We start from the raw sequence: 26,742 nt of genomic DNA, 5'->3' as shown, positions 1-26,742 counted from the left end.
ACATAAGCGGTTTTATTTCCCTTTTTTTTTATTAAGTAACAGTGTAGTAACCATGTTTCTTGGTGAATTGATTACCATTTATATAACCAAATACCATGGTTAAACTATGGTTAGTGTAGCAAAACCATGGTTAATTTGTGGTTACCATGGTTTAAATGTAGTAACCATGATCTTTTTGGTTTTGTTTGTAGTAAAACCATGGTTAATTTTCGTAAGGGTTGGAACTCCTGTAACATACTTTAGACACCTGGATGGCATAGATACAGTAAACAGAATATGATTTGCATTCTATTATATGAACATTTAAAATTAAGTCACTGTGGAGTCTTATGTTGTTATAAACCTGTATCCAATTTTTTTGTTTTGTTTTTTTTGTTACATTTTTAAGCATTGTTGTGCAGTTTTTCCCATGCTTGATCTCTTGTTTGTTGAAAGGTCTCTGTGGTGCTGACTCCTTCCCACCTCTTCCTTGATTTAGGCTTGTCCATCACGACAGGCAGGTCTCTATGGTCTGTGGTGGGCTCTATCAGAATCCCATTCAGTTCACTACCTGGTGGATGGCTGGTCTTTGGCTGCACTGGGGTCAGAGCATTGCTTGTGAGTTCTTCTACAGTGGGGCAGATGGTGTATGGAGATCCACTGCACACCCACTTGATGAACTTGGTGAAAGTTTCCTGAGGACCCACACTGGGCAAGTGAGCCATTAGGTGTAGGCCTTGAGGCTTTGCTGCATTACATTTACATTTATGCATTTAGCAGATGCTTTTATCCAAAGCGACTTACAGTGCATTCAGGCTATCCATTCTTATTTATTTATTTTATCAGTATCTGTGTTCCCTGGGAATTGAACCACAACGCAATGCTCTACCACTCAGCCACAGGAACATTATTCTGGATTTTGTTCCAGGCATAGCAGTTGGCCCTTATGAAACAAAAATATATTGCAGTATAATGGAAAATATCATGCAATATATTAGGCATATATTCTTATATATGGGATTTAATCTTTATTTTTTCCAATATATTGCAATATATTGAAAGCGGCAATAATTTGTATATTTTGCAATATATTATAGAATATATGTATCATCCATATATTATTCAATGTATTCATTTTAAGAAATATATTGGTAAATATATTTTCCTTTCATAAGGGGAGTTGCAGGCAGGTCTATTTTCCTGGTACCGTACTCACTTTGGAGAATCCATCTTTCTGTAATGTGTGTTTGTCGCAAAAAGTGCGCAACGAAGGAAAAATTTCTAAATCAGAGTTTTGATGTAGAATACACAGGAGAACTAGTAAAACACAACCAGACATAAATGCAAACCAAGGCAGTCTAAGACTAATAATAATAACTGTCTTAATGTAAAATAATCATCAACGTTCCATCCCTAAAATATTTAAAATATTACTTGCTGCATCAATTCATTATTTTCATACACAAAAACTGCACCAGGAAAATGACCATGTAAGAGCAATTTAATTATATTTACAATACAGCACCCATAGTTAACATTTTACACATTTCACATTATACATTTTATATTACAAATAACAATAATTACAGAATAAGTGTTTCAAAGAATAGTACATATTAAGCACATGGGTCAACAGTACCACACTGTTGTCCAGATTTTGATGAAATACATCAAGCCTCCATAGAACCACTTCAGTCTTACTATAGATCTTCCCTCATTTTCAAAAGATCCGATGCTGCTAAAGTTTACATTTTTTGCCTTTATAATAACTTACTTTTATTAATGTTTAGTTAAAACCATTAAAAATTGTATCATGTAATATAGAAGCAAACATAAGTGAAAAAGGAAAGCTGTGATTAAAAAGCTGTCTTGAAAAATGTCATACTGCTAAAAATATTATGTTACCATGCACTCTCTTCCAATAACTTTAAAAACCACCAAAACATTATCTCATATCCTTCCCGTAAATATGATTGGGTGACTCACACTCAGAAGTTAAAAAATTCCATGATCAAAGTCAACATCTCATGTATTTCCATGAGTGTCTTGTCGTACCCTAATCAGGTCTCTTTTATAGACGGGTCAGCTTTGTTTGCTTTTGATTTGTCATCTTTAGATTCACCATGGCTTATTATTGACGCAGCCTGAGTTGTTGTTTGAGGACTCCTGGAAGCCCTGTTGCAGTGATTCCACGACTTATATGATGTATTCCTTCGTTTATGGCACAACTTGTCCACCAAATCCCTCGGCGTCCACGGCGAAAGCATTAACATGACCACTGGCTCAAGAAATACATTGCAGGAGCAGGAAAGCATGGCTTCACTTCTCCACTCCACATTAGTGTACAATACAAAGCCCACCACGTGGGAAACATTGTAGGGTCCATAACAGACCACAAATACTACTAAAGTGGAGAGTGCAATGGCTAACACCCTTCTTTTCCCATCAGAGGGCAAAGCAGAGTGTCTGACAAGCACTAGGCAGCGCAGTGTGCAGAATGCTGACAAAACAAGTGGCACCAAGAAGAGTAGCAGCGCCATCTCCAGGCGTAATGGCACCAGCACTTCCAACTGCACCTGGGTGAAGTTTTCATAGCATGCTGAGACATTCTCCTCTGATAAAGACACAAAATGGCCCCCTCCTTCAGCAATATAAGCAAAACCCAAGTGTGCAAGCACTAAGAGCCACAAGATGGCGCTTACCAGGCAAGAGGTACGCGCCCGACGGTAGAGTTTGTAAGTTATGGGATAGGCAATACTCAGATAACGTCCAACGACGACTGCTGTGAGGATCAAACTGCTACCATAGACCGAAGAGAACAGAAAGAAGCTGTAAACTGGACAAACCGCAGCTGGAAGCGCCCAACCTTGGAGCACAGTCTCGGCCACTTTGACTGGCATCCATGACACTAGAGCCAGGTTTGCCACGCACAGGTTAAGAGCGTAGACTACGTTGGGGGTGGCACCGTGTTTTCGAGCCTTACGGATGTACACGAAAAGTACAAGGAGGTTGCAGGGAAGTCCAAGCAAGAAGGTCAAGATGTAGACCAACAATGAGACGAAGCTGGACACAGTCAGCTCCATGTCAGATCCGTTTGTCGATTCGTAGCTCACCTACAGTAGATCAATTAACTTATGCCTCCTTTTTATATGCTCTCCATTGGCTGCCAGTATTCTCTCGTTATTCCATTTGTAGGAATAGCCGTTCCTGAATCAAATTAAGTGCTGAACACTCTCCAAACTGCATGGGGAAAAAAACATGAAGACAATAAGGAAATTCGTATTTGCACAAAAGTTCATATTTATTTGGAAGGCAAAAAGTAGGGGGTGGAGGTGTGTATGGGAGGGGCGATAGATGGGTGGTTAGTGCATCTAAGAGCTCGAATTGGTCTGATATGATGTAAGGGGATGGGTATTTAATGCAGCAAGATGGCATTTATATGGTCTCACATTGCCTTATTTGCTTTTGGTGCACACACTAGATCAGGCAACTTAGTGAAATGATTCAGAATAATTGGGATTTGCAGGAAGCTGAGCCCATCCAGCCGTGACTGCAATGAACTGGACGGTTAAACCATTAAAGCTGTAAACTCACTAGGAGTCTGTTTGGGGACGTCATTCAAGAATGGGTATTACATACTACAAATTAACTTGACGCTTTTATAGCAGCTTGCAAAAAGCCTTTGGATCATTTTATTAACCATGATCATACTGGCTATACACAGTATATACTGTATATGTGTGTGAGTGAGTGAGTGTGTGTGTGATCATATACAGTATAATCATACTGGCTGTATATATATTCTAATGCAAAGTAGAAATTGTGAGTCAATTATTCACAAGGGATCTCAGGAAAAGACAAATGCTTTAATAAAAAAATGAAATAAACCAGTGAATTTACTATATTCTAAATATTTTAATTACATTTCAAACTGTATATACTCAAACCAAACATGCCTAACCACATCAAATTATGTATTTAAAGACTAAAAAAAACAAAGAAAACCGAAAGCTTCAGGAACCATTTCCAACCTCAATTTTAGGTTTATAAAAACAGTTATAAACGGCAAAAACAACATGCATATCACAAAACCAAAAGTAGCACCACAGTCTTCATATAATGGCATCTAAATATAACCTGATCATACTCTTGTGATCAACCATGATTAGGACTCTGTCATATTTGTCATGCACATAAGACACAAGTAGTCCCGTTTAGAAACAGTAGTGCAGCAGTAAACTTCAACAGAACTGATAAATCATGACCAATGGATGGGCATTTTTGTGTCTTTTATCATGTTTATCACTGATTAGAGTCAAAGTCCAATCTGAATAGAGGCTTTCGTATGACATTAGCTTCGCTTCCCAAACATGAAACTGCAATCTGTTGACAGATGGATTAACATTGTTGTTGTAAAGGTCTGTGAATACAAAAAGGCCATTTAACAATATGACACAATGTTCCATGTGCAGATGACCATGAATCAAAAAAATTATAATTTAGCAGCTATTTAAACCTGTTGGTATCTTTTTATATTTAACGTTTGCTCGACTCGAACTCAAAATGATTACCAAATTAAAAACACTTTTTTTTATTTCTATCTTGAGGCTGATAAAATAAATTTGTTAAATACTGGAATCAAGATAATACAGTTTATTATGCAATGATTTGTATCAATGTATTTATTTAATTTATTTAGTTGTTTTTGACTAGTTTCCACCCTCTCTCTTCCCAATTATTTGCCCATTTGTGCAGCTCAACTGGTAGATCCTAGTGCTGGCATCTCCAAGGTTCTGGGTTTAATTTCCAGGGCATGCTAGTACTGATAAATGATTTCCTTTAACACAGTAAAGGCACTTTGGATAAAATTGTCTGCAAAACATGTCTATCTACTGTCCTTCCTCTTTATTACCTCACCATGACTGGCCAGACCAAGCTGCTAAATGTCACACTCATGTCATTGACTAATAATTACATAAAGTCCTGTGTCAACAGGCTATGTTCATTTGTCTGATGTCAAAAACTTGTGGAAGTTCAGAACAAGCCATTGGAACAGGGTTGCCAAGTCCACAGTTTTCTTTAAATTTTTAAAAATGCTGCCATGGGTTGACTTTTTTCCCCATGGGTTAAAAGTTTGACATATTGCATAAATTGTATTTGAAGTGCTCTTTTTGATAATATTTTGCCCATTTTGTAGTATTCCAATGATAAAATCATGCTGGATGATGAGTTATTTGAGTAAGGGGCAATGGTTGGGTGCTTTGTGAAATCAGACTGTGTTTATGATTACTACTGTATAGTGATAATCCAGTTGAAATTGTACATTGAAAACAAAATGGTGACTGTAAAATATGTATTTTAGGTATGGGAGTGGCATATTTTGGGCCTATTTGGCCATTTACCTAGTTTTGTTTTGCAGATATGTAAACCCTGCATTCAACTGAGGAGGAAGCTTTGGGTAATGATTTCAACTTATTTCTAAAGATCAAGTAAAATTTGATCTCTCATGAAACAAGTCCTTTAAATCGAGGTGCGGTCAAATTAGTGAACAAAAAATAAATAAAACATCTATTGTCAATAGCGTAGAAATGTATAAAGAATCACACACATGTTAGTCAGTTTCAAACCAAGCACTTCTAACTTGAACACGAGTGAAATCTGCATGGAGGAACTTTATGCGTTCACGTAAAACTCCCGATCACACAGATTCCTGTAGGAATGACTGGATTTCACTCATGAAATATCATTTAGAAATGGTAAACGTGACATCACCTCAAGTATAAGGTAAGAACCAGGGTGTCAACTCAAGCTTTTGTCTGCCACTGTGTGCTGAGCCCCCTCCTCTTCACTCTGCTGACCCACGACTGCACACCGTTACACAACTCCAACCTTTTCATTAAGTTTGCGGATGACATGGCTGTGGTGGGTCTCATTAGAAACAAAGATGAGACAAACTAAGGAGCCAGGTGAGCCGCCTGGCCGGGTGGTGCAGTGACAACAATCTCTCTCTGAACGTGGAGAAGACGAAGGAGATTGTTGTTGACTTCAGGAGAGCGCACACTCAGCACGTTCCTCTGACCATCAACGGTGCGACTGTGGTGAGAATGAGCAGCACCAAGTTCCTGGGTGTGCACATCACAGAGGACCTCTCCTGGACCGACAACACAGTAGCACTGGCCAAAAAATCACAACAGCGTCTCTACTTCCTCAGCAAACTGCGGAGAGCCAGAGCCCAGCCCCCCATCATGTACACCTTCTACAGAGGCACCATTGAGAGCATCCTGTCGAGCTACATCACTGTGTGGTATGGTGCCTGCAACGCATTTTGCCGAAAGACTCTGCAACGCATAGTAAGAGCAGCTGAGAAGATGTGTCTCTCTCCCCTCCCTCCAGGACATTTACGGAACCCGTCTCACTTGCAAAGCCCTCTGCATTGCAGGTGATCCCACACACCCGTCACACAGCTTCTTCAGTCTGCTGCCATCAGGGAGGAGACTGCGGAGTCTCCAGGCCATGACCAGCAGACTGAAGGACAGCTTCATCCACCAGGCTCTCAGGAAGCTGAACTCCCTCCCGAACTGCCCCAAACTTCACCCACCAAACCAAACTGAACCTCGGAGTAATGGGTTATGAGATAAATAACCAATCAAAACACAGCAGATTAAGATGGATGGTGTTTGTTTTTCACTGGGTGAAATTAAATAAATCAAAGATTAACTAAATCAAAGGAATTGTTTAGACACTTTGTTATTGTTCTAGTTATTTTACCTTTAGCTAATATACCAGACGTCTTGCACATTCACAGAAAATAGCTTACATTTGTGCTGCAAAGTAAGATAAATAGAAATATATAATTTAGTTTGAGGGCAAAAACATTGCCCATGCCAATGTTACAAATAGGTTACGAAAAAGTTTGCTTTGCGAATTCACGACGTTGATCAAAGAAAAGCTGTTTGGTTTCAAAGTAACTTTTATGCGAGTTGTACTACATACATCGTAACACAATTAAGTTACATTTACCTCTTTATAAAATCCAAACCATGCGGTTCCAACATTGTTTTGTTTTTTTTAAACTGAACCATGTACTTGTAAGACTTACCTTGTAAGTCAGGGGTGCATCCTCTTTTCTGTCAAAGCACGATACTGGACATGATAGGATGGTTGATTGTCTGCTACATTTGTAGACCTTTTAACATGAATTGAGAATAATTCATCCTAGGCAAATCTGTCAATTGATTAAATACCTATAGAGTTGACTAGCTGATCAGTGCTTATGCCACATATGGGAGATTTGAGTTATTGATCTCAGTTCTGGTTTAGCTGCATTTCATCTTTACCCATGTATAATAGAATCTAATCTTAATATAGTAGCACATATAAACAGGGTTTGAGCTTTTTGTAGTTCATCAACATTCTGGCGTACATTTACGACTTCATACAGCTACTGTATTTACACTATAGAAATTGCATCAGTAAAACAACAGGATTAATAAAAACCACCAGATACTGTTATCAGGTGTATAGAATAGAATATATCCTGTTACAATCTGCTTCTTTGGCAATGGCATACACCCTAAGCACACTGCTGCCATCTGTAGATCATAGTTTAGAGTTAACTGATGGTATTAAAATATATTTGTTGTAATATTATTATTTTTTCTTTTTACAATTTACAAACCAAAAATGTTAGAAACTACCACAAAGATGAACACTACATGTGTAAAAACACAGAAAAAGACAAAAATAAGCAAGTAGCAAAACATTTAAATCAAATGTGAAAAAAGATAAGGTACATAATATTTAAGATAACAACATATAAAATGCCACTAAAAGAAAATAATATTTGACAGAGGAACATACATGTGGATATAATACCAGATCAAATTGGAGGATTTGTTCTTGTAAAACAAGGAAGGAATGAGAAGGAAATATTATCATTTACTGTTCTAATATATATATATATATATATAAAGTTTTTTTTATTCACAATAAAAACATTTTTATAGAGAGTTTATGTAATTTATGATTTTACACTACCTATGAATTAACAATCTAAGGCGGATTAAATAAATGACATTATGCTAGGAAGTGACGGTGTTTCCTGCGTTTGGTATTTCCTGTGGGTCTCCCTGATTCAGTGTTGCCATGTCCCTGCATTTTAGGTTTCTTCGACTTATTTTTTTGCTTATAAATATGGGCGATTTCAGGTTTGGGGATGATTTCAGTTTTACAGTGACTCGTAACCTTAATAATCTTTAGGCTAGAAATTAGGCTATTTTAGGATGATTTTGAGTATGTAAGCCGCATAGTTTTGTCATACCAACTTGCTTGTTTTTGATAAATCTGGCAACACGCCTGACTGTACAGAGATGGTAAACCCTAGGCAAACCGGTAACACACCGACAGAGTCGATGAGACGTCAACGGCCGCTGGGCAAACTCGGACTAAAGCGACTAGAATAAAATACACATTTTCGACTCGGCAGCGGATATTCATCTATAAACTTCATATGTGAGTGTATGTCTTTATATTATAGGAGACTGGCACTTTAGAAGACACTGCGAATGGTTCGAGGCTCCTGACAAACTCTGTTTCGCGACGGCTGTTAAAAATACTTTTCTCCAGAGTCTTTTGGATTGTCAGCTGGTAGCAATCACGGATCTACGACAAACTGTAGGAGACACGGTTGGGATTTCGTGCCTTTTGGTTGACTGACTTGTTACTGGCTGGGTGGAGCTCCGAGCAGAGCAGAACCTCCGAGCGGCCCGCTTCAGCTCCCGCGGTAGGAGCCGGGTGTAATTCGGGACATTCAGCGGCTTTAAACAAACACCATTTGGCCGGTATTTGATCCCCTGGAGCCGGCTATAATCCGGGCAGAGACCCCATGAATGGAAATCGGAACTACAGGTACGTTGCTCTCGTTTTCAGACCGATTTAGGATTCTTGTCTATTCCGAACTATGGCGAATGGACACTGTGTAACTTTGTTACGTCCACCGTCAGCACAACACACGTTAATTGCTTAGCAAACGTCCTTGGTGAGTTGTTAATAACTGCATTTCGAGATAAGAATACGTTTTTGGTTTATTTTACTGCTCGTGTACGTTTGGGTGTAGCAACCAAATTATTGTGAGGGTTTTGGGTAATTTTTTTTTTTTTTTGGATGATCCTGACTCACTTTCTCTGCTGACGTCAGTCCGCTGTGGCACAGCTGTCACGCACAGGTGCTGCGTGCGTCAGGTGCGGCAGTTCTCGAGCTGCCGGGGGGAGGGGGGATTTCTGATTGTCCGTTTCCATGACGACTGTCACTAAATCAACGCTTTATCAATGTGAATAATCTTACGTAGGAGTTTGTTTAGGAGTTTTGTATTTAACCAAAAGTTCCTTTAGAAACTATTAATTGTAGATGCTCAGACACCGAGATAATAATGTGTATCGGTTTAAGTGTAACGTAAAACAAAAATCAAAATATTGGTGAAATAATGTTCCATCGTTATTAAGCATAACATATTATTTATTGTAAAAATTAAACAACATACTCATTCTGACTGTACATACATTACATATAAAAGAATAAATGATCATACAAAATTTATTTAAATAGTTTTAATACTTTTTGCTGATTTCAAAAGACTCTTAGGATAGTGGTAAATATTTAAAATATTACATTCTAATGTATTGAGAAAATAATAAAGCTGTATTAAACTTTAATTGTTTTGATGCTTGAAAACCCTATATATATATATATATATATATATATATATGTATATGTATGTATGTATGTATGTACGGTATGTATGATTTAAAAGAAAAAAACTTGAATATTAATAATTTGGCCAAAGTTCACTGTGAAATAAATAAATAAATAAAAAAAGTATCCATACAAGTAGTGATGCTTACAAATAGAATCCCGAATAGAAGTTAACTCGAAGCAAAGTACTGTCTAACTTTTGGCTAACTCTACTAGGTCTGACAAATAACAAATTTAAAAATATTTTTTCTGAATTCTGTTTTTATAACCTAAAATGATTTATTATGATTGGATTAAGTGCTTTCAATTTGCTCATTCAAATTTAGCCAAATTCCATGATTTTCTATGAAATACAGTAAATAAAATTTTTATTACTAGATTTATCAATTTCACAAGTCCTATACATGCATGCAAACATTCAAATATATATATATATATATATATATGTGTGTGTGTGTGTGTGTGTATATGAGGGCTTTCAGAAATTATTTTGATCAAAAGTCACTGTAAAAAAGTAATAAAGTAGCAGGGGGCAAATAAATGGAAACAGATGCTCACAAACAGTGTTAATCTTAGGAAGAGTACTGCTGGAACCGAATGATCATTTATCCCTTAATTATAATAAAAATATTTTAAGAAAAGTTAGTGTATTGTTTAAAATGTCTTTTATGTAGTTGACTTTTGGCTAACTGTTCCAGTTCGCCCAAATAATGATTTGATTTGTGTGATATGAGATCAGAATGCCCCTTCCCTATATTTCACTATAAAATTAATTTGATCAAAAGTCACACATTGTATATAATACATATTTATTATTATTATTATTATTATTATTATTATTATTATTATTATTGGTCAAGTTTTTTAATTTTATATTGAAACATATTTCACACAAATATTGACAAAATGTAATTAAAAATATAGGGAAAAAAATATTATTACCAGCCTACACTAGGCAGAATGACCAGTGTACCACTTCTGTTAATCAGTGAATCTGTGTTATAAATATTGAAAATTTAACAATTGTCATATTGACACACATTTAGCAACTGTTAGCCAGAATATATCAGTCTGTCATTAATAGAAGCCCATATAAAGTGCAAAATTGTCTGTCTAAACACAACAGTATCAGACAACTTTAAATTCTTCTGCTTGACTAGCTTTAAATAATTAAATGATGAGAACGGAGATGTGTTTCAGTCCCTGAATGAGTGAAACCCTTGTAAACATGCCAGTCACCTATTTGCCAGTTAAGTGAGCGTTACACTCCAAGCAGCAGACCAACAATAGCCTTTCGAGCTGATCTGAGTGTACGTTACCACATCACTGTCAAACCTGTAGTTCCTCTTAGTCTATGATGTCAAGAAACCGCTCGGGATTTCAAATAAAGGGAGAAAAATTGACTTGTTGAGAATGAATGCGTGTGAACAGTACAATCATGTGTTTCATGGTGAGATTTCTGCATGAACATTGCAGAGTGAACGCACATGTGTGACCTACAAGATCAATTGTACCTGTGTCTATATATAGAAACAGCTGTTCTTCCTTGAATTGGTTGTTAGTGTAGTCTTGGCTGCTATGGTGATAAGAAGCCACATGAGTGCCACCGACATAGCAACAGCACACTGGGAAGTGTAAGTAGCAGTTGCTGTCGAATTCCCCTTACACACATCTCTCGGTAACGGTTTCGATCTGTAAACCCCCTCTAAAGCGTCTTTACAACACCATTAACAGTCTCGCCCACTGTGACATGATGTGTTAATGCAGCATGCTACTCAATGTGAAAAAAGAGAAAAGTGATGTCAGAGTTGGTATTCAAAGTGAAAGAAACTTTTAAATGACGACAAGGCTGAACACCTAAAGCAGATTTAAATAGCCAAGCAGAAAGGTCATTATTTCTTCAACGTATGGCTAAAGTTGTTTTCTGTAAAGAGAGGTGGGCACTCTTTTCCATTAAAGAAACCTGCCATGACTTCAAGATAAAGCCTGCATGATTCATCGAAATAAAACCGAATCATGGCAACTTTTTGAGAAATGTTGCTTGGGCAATGTTTTTTTTGTTTGTTTTTTTTGTTTTGAGCAATGTTGCTTGGGCACTTTCACGTTGAGAATGGATCACAAATGTCTGTTTAGCTCGTCATGGGCCCTGTGTCTCACATGGTTGACATTACCCAAAGTTGCCCAGCAGCATTGCTCGAAAAGTTGCCCTGTGTATCATCAGCCTAATTTCTCATTGAGGATTGGTAACACATTTCTATCTGGATACCTTAGGTTGGCCCTGTGTCTCACCTGGTTGCCCATTGATGGCAACATTGTCCAAAGTTACTCAGAAACATTGCTCTAAAAGATTCCCCGTTTATCATCAGCCTTGGTGTGATTATCAAATCACATAGGCTGTGATTTAATTAAGCAAATAAATAATAAATAGTAATGCACAGCAGTGTGTTCTTACATGCAAAGCACTTAAGGGCTCCCTGAAATTTGAAAATGAAGAAATTAAGACTGTCATAAATATTAGTATTATAATTTTACAATTGTAGTATAAAACAATTATTGTATTATTTTGCAAATACATTGCAGTGAAATATTATAGCAGCAATATTTCTTTAGTTTTTATTTAGTATTATTATTTTATAGCAATATCAACAAATGCTGTTAATTTGGCTGTGGATTTTGTTATCTGAAGTTATAGTTACAGAACTCTTATTATTGTCTTTGAACAGAGGTCCTAGTCATCTAAAAACTTTCAGTATAATTAATGTAACTTAAAATGACTTAACTGTGACTTCTGGTCGAGGTCTTTAAAGCAATAGTTCACCCAAAAAGAAAAATTTTGTCATAATTTACACAAAAGAAGATATTTTAAAGAATGTTGGTAACCAAACAGTAGACTGTAAACATTGACTTCTATAATGTCAGGACTACTGTCAGCTGTTGATGTCTTCAAAATAACATATTTAGTGTTCAGCAGCCAAAAGAAATTCACACAGGTTCGGAACAACTTGAGAAATTTGAGTAATTGATGACATTAGTAAATGACATTTGTGGGTGAACTATCCCCTGAGTTTTTACATGAAGTTGTTAAATCACCTGTCTTAAAAATGCAACGGGGAAACTACAACAGGTTTAACAAACTCTACAAACAACAAACTCTAACAAACAAATCCTATGTTTCTTGACGTTCTCAAAAATAGGCATTTTATTTGACTATACTTAGAATATGAATTGTGTCTTAGATATCTGTATGTGTGCTTTTAAATATTCAAGCCAAATTGGTTGCAATCTTTCTGTAGAAGTCTCAGCTGACAGTGTATGCATTTTATTTGTTTCGCAGGTAAACAGTGACGTGTATGAAAGATGTGGGTTACTGGTAATGTGTGTGGTGTGGTGTGATGATGCTGACTGTTATGTTGTTTCCACTGAGTAGGTATTTAGAGGAAATCTCCTGATAAGACAAATAACACCCACTGTTTAAATTTTCAATCGAAGAGGTGATTTACTATTATTAATTCAGATATTAATCATGAGAAATAACGCTTTTATATCTGTATGAAGGTTGATTTGGCTTTAATGTCATTATTATTATGATGGCACCAAGTCTTTTTGACTTTATGTGTCACATATTTTTGTGGGGGCTTGTTTAGGTATTCTTTTTCATTCAGTTCAGTGGTAATAACTGATTTTGAAAGTCTATGTAATGTAGTAAGTTTTCAAAACTCATATTGATGGAAAATCCCCTCTGATTTTCATAACAGGAGCCGTTGGGGCTGCGCCCCTGTTCTCCGTACCTCGGAGGCCAGGCTATGGCACCATGGGGAAGCCCATCAAGCTGCTGGCCAACTGCTTCCAGGTGGACATCCCCAAAATGGATGTCTACCTGTACGATGTGGACATCAAGCCCGAAAAGTGCCCACGTCGTGTTAACAGGTACCAAACAATGAGCAATAATGATACTTGTAGTTTGTGACACTTATTTTTTTTTAAACATTTTTTTTTTTTTGCCAAAGAAATATGTGCATTAATCAATCTGTATAGTCAGATTGAAAACAAAATAAACACAATCTTGTTTTCATTCATTAAAGGAACAGTTCACCCAAACATTTAAATTTGCTGAAAAATTTACCCTGTTCCAATGAAGAAAAAAATAATTTACACCTTTGATGGCCTGAGGTTGATTAATTTCCAGCAAGTTTTAATTGTTGGGTGAACTATTCTTTTAAACCTACGATAACCACTACTATGACCCTTTCTGTAATGGCTTCTAGGGAGGTGGTGAATTCCATGGTGCAGCACTTTAAGGTGACAATCTTTGGGGACAGAAGACCAGTGTATGATGGCAAGAAAAGCCTCTACACCGCCCAACCGTTACCAGTGGCCACAGCGGGGGTAAGACATAAGACCTGGGCTCCAGGGTTGGTGGGAAGTACCTTAGAGTACTTAAAAGTAATTAAACCTTGATACATGTATTTGATAATGTTCATCATCACATTCCTGTTATGATACCAACTGTAATTCTTATAAATATTTGCTGCAAACTTTTTTGTAATAGGCCTACCAAACTATCAAGGACTGCTATAGAACAGCATCTTGATTATTTCATTATTAGTGTTGTTTTATGCATACGGTATATGTTTGCACAAAGCATATGATTATTAATACCTTAATAAATACAGACATAACTAGAATATTGATAGTGGACATTAAAGTATTGCCATAAATCAGGAAAATGTCATTTAATTTTATACAATTAAGAAATGGAAAGAAATGAATGTAAAAATGCTAATGTGTTAAAATTTTGCTAATGTATAAATGCTAATGTATTAATTGTAGAGAGAAAAAATTCACATGCAACGAAAAGACTTTTGCCTTAATGCATTTGCACATTTGTATACAAATGCGATATTAAAAAAATTATTTATATTTTATACGTAAAAGGGAACATCTCATACTTTAGAAATGTCTTTTATTATTTAACCTGTATGACTAAATGACACACTTTTGTAAACTTGTGCCAATTTGTGTATTACCTGTAGGTGGACTTGGATGTGACCTTGCCAGGTGAAGGTGGGAAGGACAGGCTGTTCAAGGTCACCATTAAGTTTGTGTCACTGGTCAGTTGGCATTTGCTGCATGAGGTCCTGACTGGGCGGAGCACATCTGATCCTCTGAACCTGGATAAGCCAATCAGCACCAATCCCGTACACGCTGTAGATGTTGTTTTGCGCCATCTGCCATCTATGAGGTAAGAGTTCCCCGAGTACTGTTACCTGATCATTAAGGGCATTTAATACAATTAGAAAAGCTTTAAGTGATTGTTTTCTCTTTAACGATACAGTGCATGTATTAGTAAAATGAGACAGTGTTTTGTTGTAGATTAGAGTAGCATAAACTGTAATTGGTTGGATAAGGATAATTTAGGTCAATTATTTTGTACAGGTTTATTCTGCTGGTTACAACTGTGTTATTTGTCTTCTCTCCCTTTAGGTACACTCCGGTGGGACGATCTTTTTTCTCCTCCCCTGAGGGCTATGATCACCCACTGGGTGGGGGGAGGGAGGTGTGGTTTGGCTTTCACCAGTCAGTGCGACCAGCTATGTGGAAGATGATGTTAAACATTGATGGTAAGTTAAAACATTTTGGTCTGAATTATCCAGTTACATGATCTGGATGTTGTTCAGTGGTTAGAAAAGATCAGATAAAAGAAAAAGATCAAACAATGGCAAAATAATTATGCAATTATTGACATTCTTCTATTTTCCCCCCTATTTGTCACTGGTCGGAAAAACAAGATAGTCCAGTTTTTAAAAGCATCGCAACGTTCATATTTTGGGGGATTTAACCTGCAAATGACTTTTTAGCTATTTATTTAGCAATTGGTGAGACATCAACCCTGTTTTAATTTCTCCACAGTGTCTGCTACTGCATTCTACAAAGCTCAGCCTGTCATTCAGTTCATGTGTGAGGTTTTGGATATCCACAACATCGATGAGCAGCCTCGACCTCTTACTGATTCCCATAGAGTCAAATTCACCAAAGAAATCAAAGGTTTGTGTGAATGGAAGAATAGAGATATTTCTATTCATCAAAGAATCCTGAAAAAAACATCATAGTCCTCCAAAAAAAATTAACAGCACAACATTACTAATAAGAGGTAATGGTTCTGCAGAAGGAGCACCAAATCAGCACATTCTTTAATTTTTGCATAAATAAAATTGGCAGCTTGGACTGAAACGTGATATTTACAATACTGTATTTAATAGTCAAAATACTCTGTGCTGTAAACTGAGCAGTTGCATCTGTATGGTGTAAATACGATCTCCTCTCATCAGGTCTAAAGGTGGAGGTCACCCACTGTGGCACCATGCGGAGGAAGTACAGGGTGTGTAATGTTACTCGTCGACCAGCAAGCCACCAGACGTAAGTGTACTGTATATGCATTGTTTTGTATATTTCTTATTGTAATGTGAGGTTTGATTGTGTCTCAATTAGCAGACAGGTCAATAAGTATATACTGTGTCAAAAAAAACTAATATTTTAATGTCTTTTTTGTTATATTGAAGCATTATATCATTTGCTCACCAGTGGATCCTCTGCAGTGAATGGGTGCCGTCAGAATTCGAGTCCAAACTGTTGCTAAAAATATCACCATAATCCACATGACTACAGCCCATCAATTAATGTCCTGTGAAGCAAAAAGCTGTGTGGTTGTAAGAAACAAAGTTATCATTAATATATTTTAACTTCAAACCATTGCTTCTAACTAAAATAGGAGTCCTCTATTCATAATAATGCTTTCTCCAGTCATCATATCCGAATCAAGTGAAAAATATGCACATATTCTCTGTGCACAGAAATATCCACAAAACGTTTACAGGTGAAACACTGTAAAACAGTTCTAAACAAATATATTGGTGGATTTTTGATGATTATTATGGATTATGGACTTGTTTTTGAAGTTAAAATTTCTTAATGGTGTTTATTACAAATATGCAGCTTTTTGCTTAACAAGAGGTTAATTGTTGGGCTGGAGTCAAGTTGATTATTGTGATGTTTTAAGCAGGTGTTTGCATTCTGACGGCACCCATTCGCTGCAGAGGATCCACTGGTGAGCAAGTGATGTAATGCAAAACTTTTGCAAATCTGATGTGATGAAGAAACAAACTCATCTACATCTTAAATGGGCTTTGTAATTTTCATCAGATTTTAGTTTTTGGGTGAACTATTCCTTCAAGATGTAGTGAAGAAACCATTTCAGAAATGTTTTGTACTTTTTTTGTTTAATGCTTATCACCCCAGCTCCCCGCTAATTTTTTTACTTTACTTTGTCAGGTTTCCTTTACAGTTGGAAAATGGTCACACCGTGGAGAGAACAGTGGCACAATACTTCAGGGAAAAGTACAACTTGCAGCTCAAGTATCCCCATCTGCCCTGCCTACAAGTGGGGCAGGAGCAGAAACACACATACCTGCCTTTGGAGGTGAGAGTCAAGATATTTGATCTATTAGATTCGCTACCATTTTTTTCCACAGCCACCATCTCTTCACTGATTTATGGATTCATTTCTACACTAAATGACACTGTCAGAAGATTTTCAAATTTCTTGATTTATTTTAATGGATCCAAAATTGATCGTCCTCTTTATCCCTCAGGTGTGCAACATTGTGGCAGGCCAACGCTGCATTAAAAAATTAACAGACAACCAAACCTCCACCATGATCAAAGCCACAGCCCGCTCAGCACCGGACAGACAAGAGGAGATCAGCAGACTGGTGAGTTCAGTGTGTCGCTCTCTGATGCTGCAGTAATTCTTCAAGAATGAAGATTACCAAAATGTTGCTTTCATGGAAAAACAACATCTGTCCCAAAGATTTTCAATCAGTCTTAACTCTAATCTTTCTGAATCCATAGGTGCGCAGTGCCAACTACAACTCGGACCCCTTTGTGCAGGAGTTCCAGTTCCGTGTGCGGGATGAGATGGCGGAGGTGACGGGTCGTGTCCTGCCCGCCCCTATGCTGCAGTATGGCGGCAGGGTGAGCTCTGAACAATTTATGGTACCCATTCCCTTTCATTCATGCACCATATGTGTGGCTAGAAATTGGTCATTGTTTGTGTCTAGATTTATCATTTAATATTGTAATTGATGTGTGCTAATTTTTTATGTCTGCATTTGAGGTGAGGTTCTGTGTGGGTTTCTTTAAACAGAATAAGGTTCTTGTTGCTGGTGTTTAATTGCTTGTCTTTTAAAATATATTGCTTTTGCATTTGGAAAATGCATTTTCCTTTATTATTTATGTGTGTTTTATGGTTAATTGTGAATAATTCATTGTTGCATGACAGCTGTTTAGAAATACATATGCTGTAAGTTTGGCTGAAAATGAGCGCCATATACTGCCTGAATTCGTGTACTATTTGATCTCAACAAATGACAACAACCTTGTGTTACAGAATCGTACAGTGGCCACCCCAAGTCATGGTGTGTGGGACATGAGAGGCAAGCAGTTTCATACTGGTGTGGAGATCAAGATGTGGGCCATTGCTTGCTTTGCCACTCAGAGACAATGCAGAGAGGAAGTTCTCAAGTAAAGCTTTTTCCATCTTTTTGTCATTTACCAAAGCACAATTTATTAATAGAAGTGAATCAAAAATACTCAAGTGTCTCTCGTCTTTTTGTAGGGGGTTTACAGACCAGCTGCGGAAGATTTCTAAGGATGCAGGGATGCCCATACAGGGCCAGCCATGTTTTTGCAAATATGCTCAGGGAGCAGATAATGTGGAGCCCATGTTCCGCCACCTGAAAAACACCTATGCTGGCCTCCAACTCATCATCGTCATATTGCCTGGGAAAACTCCTGTCTACGGTAACTATATATGGACAGATGTTTATTTTGTGATGGAGTTTCCTAAATTCCTCTTCATTCGATTAGAATTATTAGGGCGAATCACCTTCCTTTTCTTGTGACTTGCCAGTATGAGAGTGTTAATAAATATGTTTTAATATTGTCTCTGATTTAAACTTTGAGCTTCAGTGTATATATAAAATCTGTAATTGTATATTTTAATGAAATTGGATTCTGTGTTATATAAAATAATACAAATTTGCATGACCGACACCCAGATGTATATGCAACAGTTCAACACATTGAGTTCAGCACAGTGTGTGCTTCGTTCATGTCAGTTTTAATGAATTAAATATGGTGTCTATTCTCCCTTGATATATTCTTTGAGCTCCTCACTGTTGCACTCTGTGCTCTTTCTCCAGCGGAAGTGAAACGGGTTGGAGACACTCTTCTGGGAATGGCCACTCAGTGCGTTCAGGTGAAGAATGTGGTCAAAACCTCCCCTCAGACCCTCTCCAACCTCTGTCTCAAGATCAACGTCAAACTGGGTGGCATCAACAATATACTGGTACCCCATCAGCGGTAAGAGAACTAAATGAATCAATTTACTCTGAAAACTTGGTTTCCTTGCTTAAAACACAATGTCCTTAAATGTACCAAACACCTGTTTATGTGAATTGATGCTGTTTTTCAGCCCATCTGTGTTCCAGCAGCCTGTTATTTTTCTGGGAGCTGATGTCACTCATCCACCCGCAGGAGACAGCAAGAAACCCTCCATTGCAGCTGTGAGAACAACAGAACATATATACACAACTTTTATATCAAACCCTATAATTCAATGACATTATTCACACTGGTGAAGAAAAAAAAATAATTAGCAAAACCTAAACTGACCTGAAAGTTAGACCACCATTGAACAGCTGAAGATATTTCAAAGAATGCTCTTTTTTCACACAGGTGGTGGGCAGCATGGATGCTCACCCCAGCAGGTACTGTGCCACCGTCCGTGTCCAGAGGCCCAGACAGGAGGTGATTCAGGACCTGGCATCCATGGTGCGAGAGCTGCTCATTCAGTTCTACAAGTCCACCCACTACAAACCCACCAGAATCATCTTCTACAGGGATGGTGTGTCTGAGGGACAGTTCAGACAGGTGAGGCTCTCCAGAAAAAAGCACTGATGAGCTGAAAAAGTAATACAGCCAATCTGTTTTTCATGTGGTCATCTGCGCTGCTTGCTGTGGTTTTTACTTGTTTTGTACAATTTTCATAATGCTATGTGTTCATAATCATGCTTATCTGTTTTTCCGTTATCCTGCCATATTCAGAAGTATTTTGGAACTGTGCAGTATTTGACCTCTTTATTTCTAGGTGCTGTACTACGAGTTGCTGGCCATACGTGAAGCTTGTATCAGCCTTGAGAAGGATTATCAACCGGGAATTACCTACATCGTCGTACAGAAACGCCACCACACTCGCCTGTTCTGCGCTGACAACGCTGAGAGGGTGAATATGACCGACTTCTCCTAAAAGCTTCGTTACATTTTCCTCACTTTTTCTCATTTTCAAATTTTTTTTTTTATCTCTCACGCTCACCATTCTTCTTTTTGTATTTATTTATTTTCAAAGGTGGGCCGCAGTGGTAACATACCAGCAGGTACCACAGTGGACACTGATATCACCCATCCATATGAATTTGACTTTTATCTGTGCAGCCATGCTGGAATACAGGTAAGGACATACAAACATGAACACAACTATATTAGTGCATTTTATGCCTTTTTTGCCTGTTAAATCAATTGATAGACTAACTGAGTTAATAAATCTGTTCATAGTTTCACCATTTGGAAGAAGTTAACCTAATGCATCTCATCAAAATGATTAATTAACCTCTTTTACCCAGGGTACAAGCCGACCATCACACTACCACGTGCTGTGGGATGACAACTGCTTTACAGCCGATGAGTTCCAGCTATTGACCTACCAGTTATGCCACACATATGTACGCTGTACCCGCTCCGTTTCAATCCCTGCGCCTGCCTACTATGCCCACTTAGTGGCCTTTAGAGCCCGCTACCATTTAGTGGATAAAGAGCACGACAGGTATGAGATTTACTTGCTTGATTGTCTCTGTCTTGGTATCTACAAGTAGAAATGTTTTGTTTGATTCAAATGAAAGGCTTTTAGAAGCTGTCAATCACTTTGATTTGAGTAGGCTTTGCATATTCTTGGTTCAGGCAGGTGTTTCTTTGACAAAGTAAGCCAGTATTATTAATTTCAATGATTCAGAGTAATGGCTTGAATTCAGGAAGTCAAATTATTCAAGCTAGCCACCTGAAAGACAGATCATAGTCACAGATTTAGACTGTATCTACATGTTTTCACTCTTTAGTGTTAAAACAGGAGATTTTTCCCGTTTTAAGTTATACTGATGTGTGCATTCTACTACTACAGTATGTACAGCATACAGTATGAACTGTTCAAAAAGTTTGGGATAGGTAAATTGTTTTAAATGAAGGGAAAAAAAGGATTCTTTAATGCTCATTATGGCTGCATTTATTTTAGCGGAAACACAATAAACACTGAAATATTACGCTTGTTTTCAGTTGTTTTTAGAAAGTTAGAAAGACCAGTATTTGTTTGAAATGGAAATCTGTAACATACTGTATAAATTTGTATCTCCTTGGTATGTCGAGGAAAATGTGTTTCTTGAGCCGTGTTTCCACCGCTGGAACTTTACCCAGGAACTAGAGACTTTGGGTTGGTACTCGGTGTGTTTCCACCGCAGGAAACAGGAACTAAATAAAGTTCTGTGTAAACAAATTGCCCCTCAGAAAGTCCATTTTCACGAGTTATACAGTCCATGGGTAGTACTTTTTCAAAGGTCCGGAACTTTCGGGAGCGGGATTTGTGCGCTAAACATGCTGATTGATTTAGTTCACACAGCATTGTGTTTTCAACCTCCATTTATTCAGTTTTATTTAATTTTATATTTTCTAAATATTTCTGTTATTGTGTCATGAAATGTAATTGTAAAAGTATTTCAAGCGAGAATGTAGTTGTTTAAATATATAATATGCGGTTTATTTATAGAGACCAAACATATTTAAAAATGTGTTTCACCGATTTCGGAGACGATCAGGTTCCAAGCGAGTTCCTTAGCTGGTCCTTCTGACATTTGCCACTGGTTCTGATGTCTCTTTAGGTGTTCAACATAAAATATAATTATTTTGGGGTAAATCTAACTGGCAATCTTTGGTCTTTATTCAATTAATCTATTAATATGTTAAAATAAAAATAAAAAGAGGCGATACTGTTTGATATAATATTTAGTTTGTTCCTTTTTCTTGGTACAACTGTTCCGGGTAATTTCAGTGGAAACGCGGCTATAGTGTAAATGCAGGACTCTGCTCATTTCTTTCTCCTTTTTCACAGTGCGGAGGGCAGTCACGTGTCGGGCCAGAGTAATGGCCGAGAACCCCAGGCCCTGGCCAAAGCTGTGCAGATCCATCATGACACCCTGAGGACCATGTACTTTGCTTAGCCCAGTCACCACAGACCTGTCAGTCTCTGGTCATCATGCACTTAGTGGAGGAGGCCTTCTCCCAATCACAGGCTGCTAAAGAGAACCAAATGTAGAACTTACAGGAGGAACCTGCACTGTAATGAAATAGAAAAACAGCCAATCTTTCCAGTATGCTTAGCTCACTGATTGTTTTTAATATGTAGATTGCAGCTATACCATTATTTATTAGATTCATAGATCTGTATAACTTTTAATTTTAGATCACAAAACCAAGCTTAAAAAGGTTTGCTTCATCAGCTCGTTCTAGATCACCAATGAGGCATTATGTCTTCAGGACCAGATTGATGAGCCCTACTTGTCTGGATTTGTCCTTCTACACAGTTTTGTTTCACAACTAATCATACACGCATGAAGTTGGGCATCAGCATCGTCAGGTTCAGTTGAGAATGACAGGCAGGTGTGTTCAAATGGAGTTAAAACTTATCTTAGGAACCACTTTTGGTTTAGGATTAGTATTTTATTAGGTTTGGTGAAGTCGGTCGTTGGAGGAATGCCACTAGAGGGCAGTGCAAAGTTTGCTATGACATCTTACGCTAATCTGTGACCATTCTTGATGTTTTACTAGTAACTTAACAGAAAATTATGTTTTTCAAGCTAATTGTAATCTAGCATCAGCAAAAAAAAAACAAGACAAATGAAATGTCATTCCATTTTGTTCCAACCAATTGGAAATCCATATTTGTCCCCCTACTTCTCATTTTCCATGTGTCCATGTCTTATTCTGCTTTTTGGACATTGGAGGTACCACTTTTCTTCCAATTCCACAGTCTTTCAAATGATTCTATATACCTCTGTGATACATTAACTTTCTAGTCCATGCGCTGTCTGGAAAATATTGCACCTACCATTGAACCATTAGTTCCTTGTGGTTCCTGACGGCTTTCTCCTTGGCCCGCTCATTAAGCAGAGGTGACAGATTAGCTAAGAACTGCAGAATCACCAAAAGATGAACTTTGAAACTCAAGGGTTGGCAAAAAGTTTCCACAGTCAACTTTTATGTGTGTTGAATGCTTTGCGCCTCATTCAGTTTGTGTGCGCTTACAAGGCAAGCGTTCAAATCAGTCAGAGCGTGACCATAACACATTTGATGGATGTGTGTGCACATATAATTCCACCCAAGGCTACTCAGATGCCTACGTCATCCATTAATATTAACTTTACAGCTGTTAGACATTTTATTCTCATTTATGATATTTGAGCTTATTTATAATGTTGCTATTAACTTGCTTTGTCAATTGCTTATCTGTAAATTATCTATTTAACTTAACAGTTTGTTAATTTAGCGTTTTAGCCCTGTGAACTCTGACAAACACTGTCCCATAAGCCTTTTAGTGCAATAAGCCAATTATTGACAGCTCTGTCGTAGACTTTCATTATAGAATGCAGACCATAGCTTATGAGCGAATGCTTTGGTTTTATATACACTAGATGTGTTGTATGTGGCATTGTGTAAGAGAACTTGAATTGAAATGGATTGTGTGTTTTATGGCTGGAGTGCTGGGTTGAGTTTACAGAGGAGATGGTTACTCTCATGGGTATGTTTTATGGGAAAGACTCAGTTTGCTGTCAGGAAATCCTGGTAAAACCTTTCATGTAAAAAGTCAAATGAGACAAAGTGCCTGTTTTATAGGAAATATCCCTAAAACACGATTCTATTGGGGTACATCTTAAATGTGGCATGTACATATGTTGGACAGATATTTAGCTATTGAAACTGTTGTTATTAAGGTATTTTTTTGTTTTTAAGGGCCATTTGAATAGTTGAACTAGTATAGAACTGACTAAACCAAGACCTAGGTCATTTTCTTTTGAACTTTTAAACTTTTGAATTTTCTTTTGAACTTTTAGACATTCTTTTGAACTTTGTTTTAAACATTTGGACATTTTGAGTTTTTAAATTTTCTTTTGAACTTTCAAACCCTTTTCTTCAAACCCCTGCTTGTTCATAGCCCCTGTATATTCAACTGCATTCCACACAGACCAAACCAAAGTGCCTCAGAAATTGAATACTGAGTAAAGGCATTTGGATTATAGTAGGGGTAGGTGGAGGGTTATATTTGTTGACTCCGTGGCCTCCGGCACACTTTACCATCGGCCTTAATGTGAATGGCACTGTGGTCTTTCTGCTCTATAGCCACAAATACGTGTTGACCAGTGTAGCTGCTATTTTACATAAACTACATCTGCTTTTATATGTGGAGAGGGCAAGAGAGTTTCTGAGAAATGACTGACAAATATATTGCTGCACTTAAACAAAAAACTGTACGGTCTCAGATTTGGCGAGACTCCCAAGGTGCTAAGAGGTGTGGTGCTGTAATTCGGGGATGTTAACTACGCTAATCTGTCTAACTCTGCATTCACTTTTCACCAGGTGAAAAAAAAAAGTAGATTTTTAGAGCCTTGTTTGGAATTTTTTCAGGATGTGATTTTTGGTTAGCTTGCTAACTTCTTAGAAAAATTGTGTTGGTGAATTACCAAACCCACATAACGTGGTGATATATTCAGACAGCTGAAATAAAATGTCGGTTTCAGCAAGTTAACTGTAGTTTAGCTCTGTAAACAAAAAAACCTTGCGCAAATGTCAAATGGCTTCGGTGCTCTTTTTTTTTTTTTTTTTTTTTGATGTTTTGAGAACTGTTACTTCTCTGCCGCTACCAGCATTTGAACTTACTTGAATAAGGGGAGTGATCAGTAGAACCTGCACCCATATGCACGTTTGGCTTTAGATGACCGCATATAGAGCCTTCTGAAGTTGCCACGGAATAAATCGCTATAAAAAAGTCCTGTAGGTGGGGGATTGCGTAGGGGTGGGGGCTTTGTTTAGTTGGTGGGTGTGGCTTAAATGACACCTCCCACTAAAACTGTGACGTAACACTCTCCACCCCTTGGTTTAAAGCTGGACTGTGGATACCTTAAAGCATTTTTAATTCAGAGAAGTATATTAGTATATTTTTAAATAATGGAACTTCATAATTCACATTAATTATTTTTGCTAACAAAGTCTATGAAAGATAAGCAAAAGATGATAATAGTGATGTCAATCATCATAGTGACTAATAATTGGGCTAATATGCAATAGACTATTGACTAGTAGATTCGTCTCGTCTTGTTTTTTTTAAATGAAAGTCGTTCGTGAGTGTCTCTGCATTGTCCTACGGTATTTATGAGTGAAATAGTTTAGTTCACAAAGGGATGAAGCTTCAGTCCTCTCACGCTATTACTTCTATTGACTTAAACATGAAGGTACTGCCTCAAACATTTCCATTTAGTTGATTAAACAAGGATGATTCACACAAAAGCACAAGCATCCTCTTGAACTCGATATAATAATAGTGTCTGAGCTGAAGTGATTCATTGTTTTCTTCAAGCTTAGAGTATTTGCTGCTTGATGTTATTTTTCTGGCTTTGCTGAGGTGAAGATTCATCCTTTGGGCAGACGAGTTAGTGGAATGTGCCTTTTCTGTTGGTGCTGTTCTTAAACAGATAAAATACAACATTTGTAAGGGCCCAACTAGCCTATATTGAAGTTATATTGATATGATATGCTGTATACTGTGTGTTCAAGAGTGTTAAAACTGTATGTGTGGGTGTGATTTGTGCCTCTTTATTCGCCAAGAACACATTAGATCACAGAGCTTGCCAGTTATAGGGTCTCAGGACCAAACTTTCTATAAGGGTTATAGCTACTTTTTGTAAGGATTTGGCACTGCACAACTAATAGATCAAGCACTGACCAGGCGAGCTATACCGTAAAGAGCCTGGAAACTTATCCCAAGCATCGTTTTCTCATTATTATTATTTTTTATTATTATTATTATTTGTCTTCAAACCATTTTTAACAACCAAGACAAATCTGTGTTCTCTATGTTATGAAATAGCAATAATGAAATTAGTTATGTCACTAATATTTGGCCTAAATTCCATTTTAGACAACTTTTCATAAATGAACTTCACAGATCCAACTGTTACCTTTATTAACATGATGATTGGTGATGATAAAATGAGGATCTCTATATCTGTGATTAAAGACAGCACATTATGTTTCAGATTTATCATACTATGCAAGTTTCTCATCTTGAAGGAGCTTCATAAGATTCTTTCAGCACTCTTTCCATTGTGATGCAACACAATGATATAATGGTTTAGTTCAAGTGTGATGAAATAATATTAAAGAATTGATAACAGATTTGTCCGGTTTTGAAACCGTCTTGTCCAGTCTTTTGTTTTATCTCCACCTTTCTAATTGTGGACTTTCATTGTTTGTTCTATTTAATTGTCGATATTTTAATTAAAACTGTATGTATGCAAACTTTGATGGATATGTCTTTTTGAACTGTTTGTCTTTCACAAAAATTATACATCTGAATAAATATTGAATGTACATGCATTTTTGTTTACTGTCCAAAAAAGCAGTATGCAGTTCAGTGTTGTTAACTATTAAAAATGATTTTGGGGTATTTAAAATAAAGCTGATATAAAATGTACGTATTGGATGATTAACTATAAAAATAATGAAAATTAGAAGTATTACTAAAACTGAAAAAATAAATAAAACATACATAAAGCTAAATATAAATATTACAAAAATATA

At 37.2% G+C, this 26,742-nt stretch overlaps 2 protein-coding genes across 4 annotated transcripts; one reads left to right on the top strand and one right to left on the bottom strand.

The window, feature by feature from the left end:
• Positions 1–684: 684 nt before the first annotated feature.
• LOC127935273 (free fatty acid receptor 3-like) lies at positions 685–3,244 on the bottom strand. The gene has a single exon (XM_052532980.1). It carries the CDS (start codon positions 3,060–3,062, stop codon positions 2,040–2,042), a length of 1,023 nt encoding a protein of 340 aa, XP_052388940.1. The 5' UTR covers positions 3,063–3,244; the 3' UTR covers positions 685–2,039.
• Positions 3,245–8,335: 5,091 nt separating this feature from the next.
• LOC127935873 (protein argonaute-3) lies at positions 8,336–26,532 on the top strand. 3 transcript variants are annotated; one of them, XM_052534077.1, is made up of 20 exons: positions 8,358–8,490; positions 8,605–8,886; positions 13,485–13,656; positions 13,995–14,115; positions 14,763–14,971; positions 15,214–15,350; positions 15,640–15,774; positions 16,059–16,146; positions 17,059–17,206; positions 17,379–17,498; positions 17,638–17,781; positions 18,176–18,309; positions 18,404–18,588; positions 18,990–19,149; positions 19,262–19,352; positions 19,525–19,719; positions 19,937–20,071; positions 20,195–20,296; positions 20,469–20,668; positions 22,001–26,532. In XM_052534077.1, the coding sequence occupies exons 2-20, from the start codon at positions 8,868–8,870 to the stop codon at positions 22,107–22,109; spliced, it is 2,604 nt and encodes an 867-aa protein (XP_052390037.1). In that variant the 5' UTR covers positions 8,358–8,490; positions 8,605–8,867; the 3' UTR covers positions 22,110–26,532. The 3 variants fall into 3 exon arrangements, with proteins under 3 accessions (XP_052390038.1, XP_052390036.1, XP_052390037.1); XM_052534078.1 differs by having other exon boundaries at positions 8,336–8,886; positions 17,638–17,760; XM_052534076.1 differs by having other exon boundaries at positions 8,336–8,886.
• Positions 26,533–26,742: the final 210 nt, after the last annotated feature.

The sequence above is a fragment of the Carassius gibelio genome, chromosome A19, assembly GCF_023724105.1.
Source record: "Carassius gibelio isolate Cgi1373 ecotype wild population from Czech Republic chromosome A19, carGib1.2-hapl.c, whole genome shotgun sequence".
Taxonomy (NCBI): Eukaryota; Metazoa; Chordata; class Actinopteri; order Cypriniformes; family Cyprinidae; genus Carassius; species Carassius gibelio.
The sequence above is the reverse complement of the archived record's forward strand: the minus strand, read 5'-3'. Positions and strand labels throughout refer to the sequence as shown.

Excerpts from the sequence above, each read along its gene's own strand:
- LOC127935273 (XM_052532980.1), bottom strand. The coding sequence starts at position 3,062 with ATGGAGCTGACTGTGTCCAGCTTCGTCTCATTGTTGGTCTACATCTTG.
- LOC127935873 (XM_052534076.1), top strand. Across the intron at positions 16,147-17,058 it reads CGACCAGCAAGCCACCAGAC|GTTTCCTTTACAGTTGGAAA; the intron begins GTAAGTGTACTG and ends TTACTTTGTCAG. Across the intron at positions 17,782-18,175 it reads TGAGCTCTGAACAATTTATG|AATCGTACAGTGGCCACCCC; the intron begins GTACCCATTCCC and ends CTTGTGTTACAG.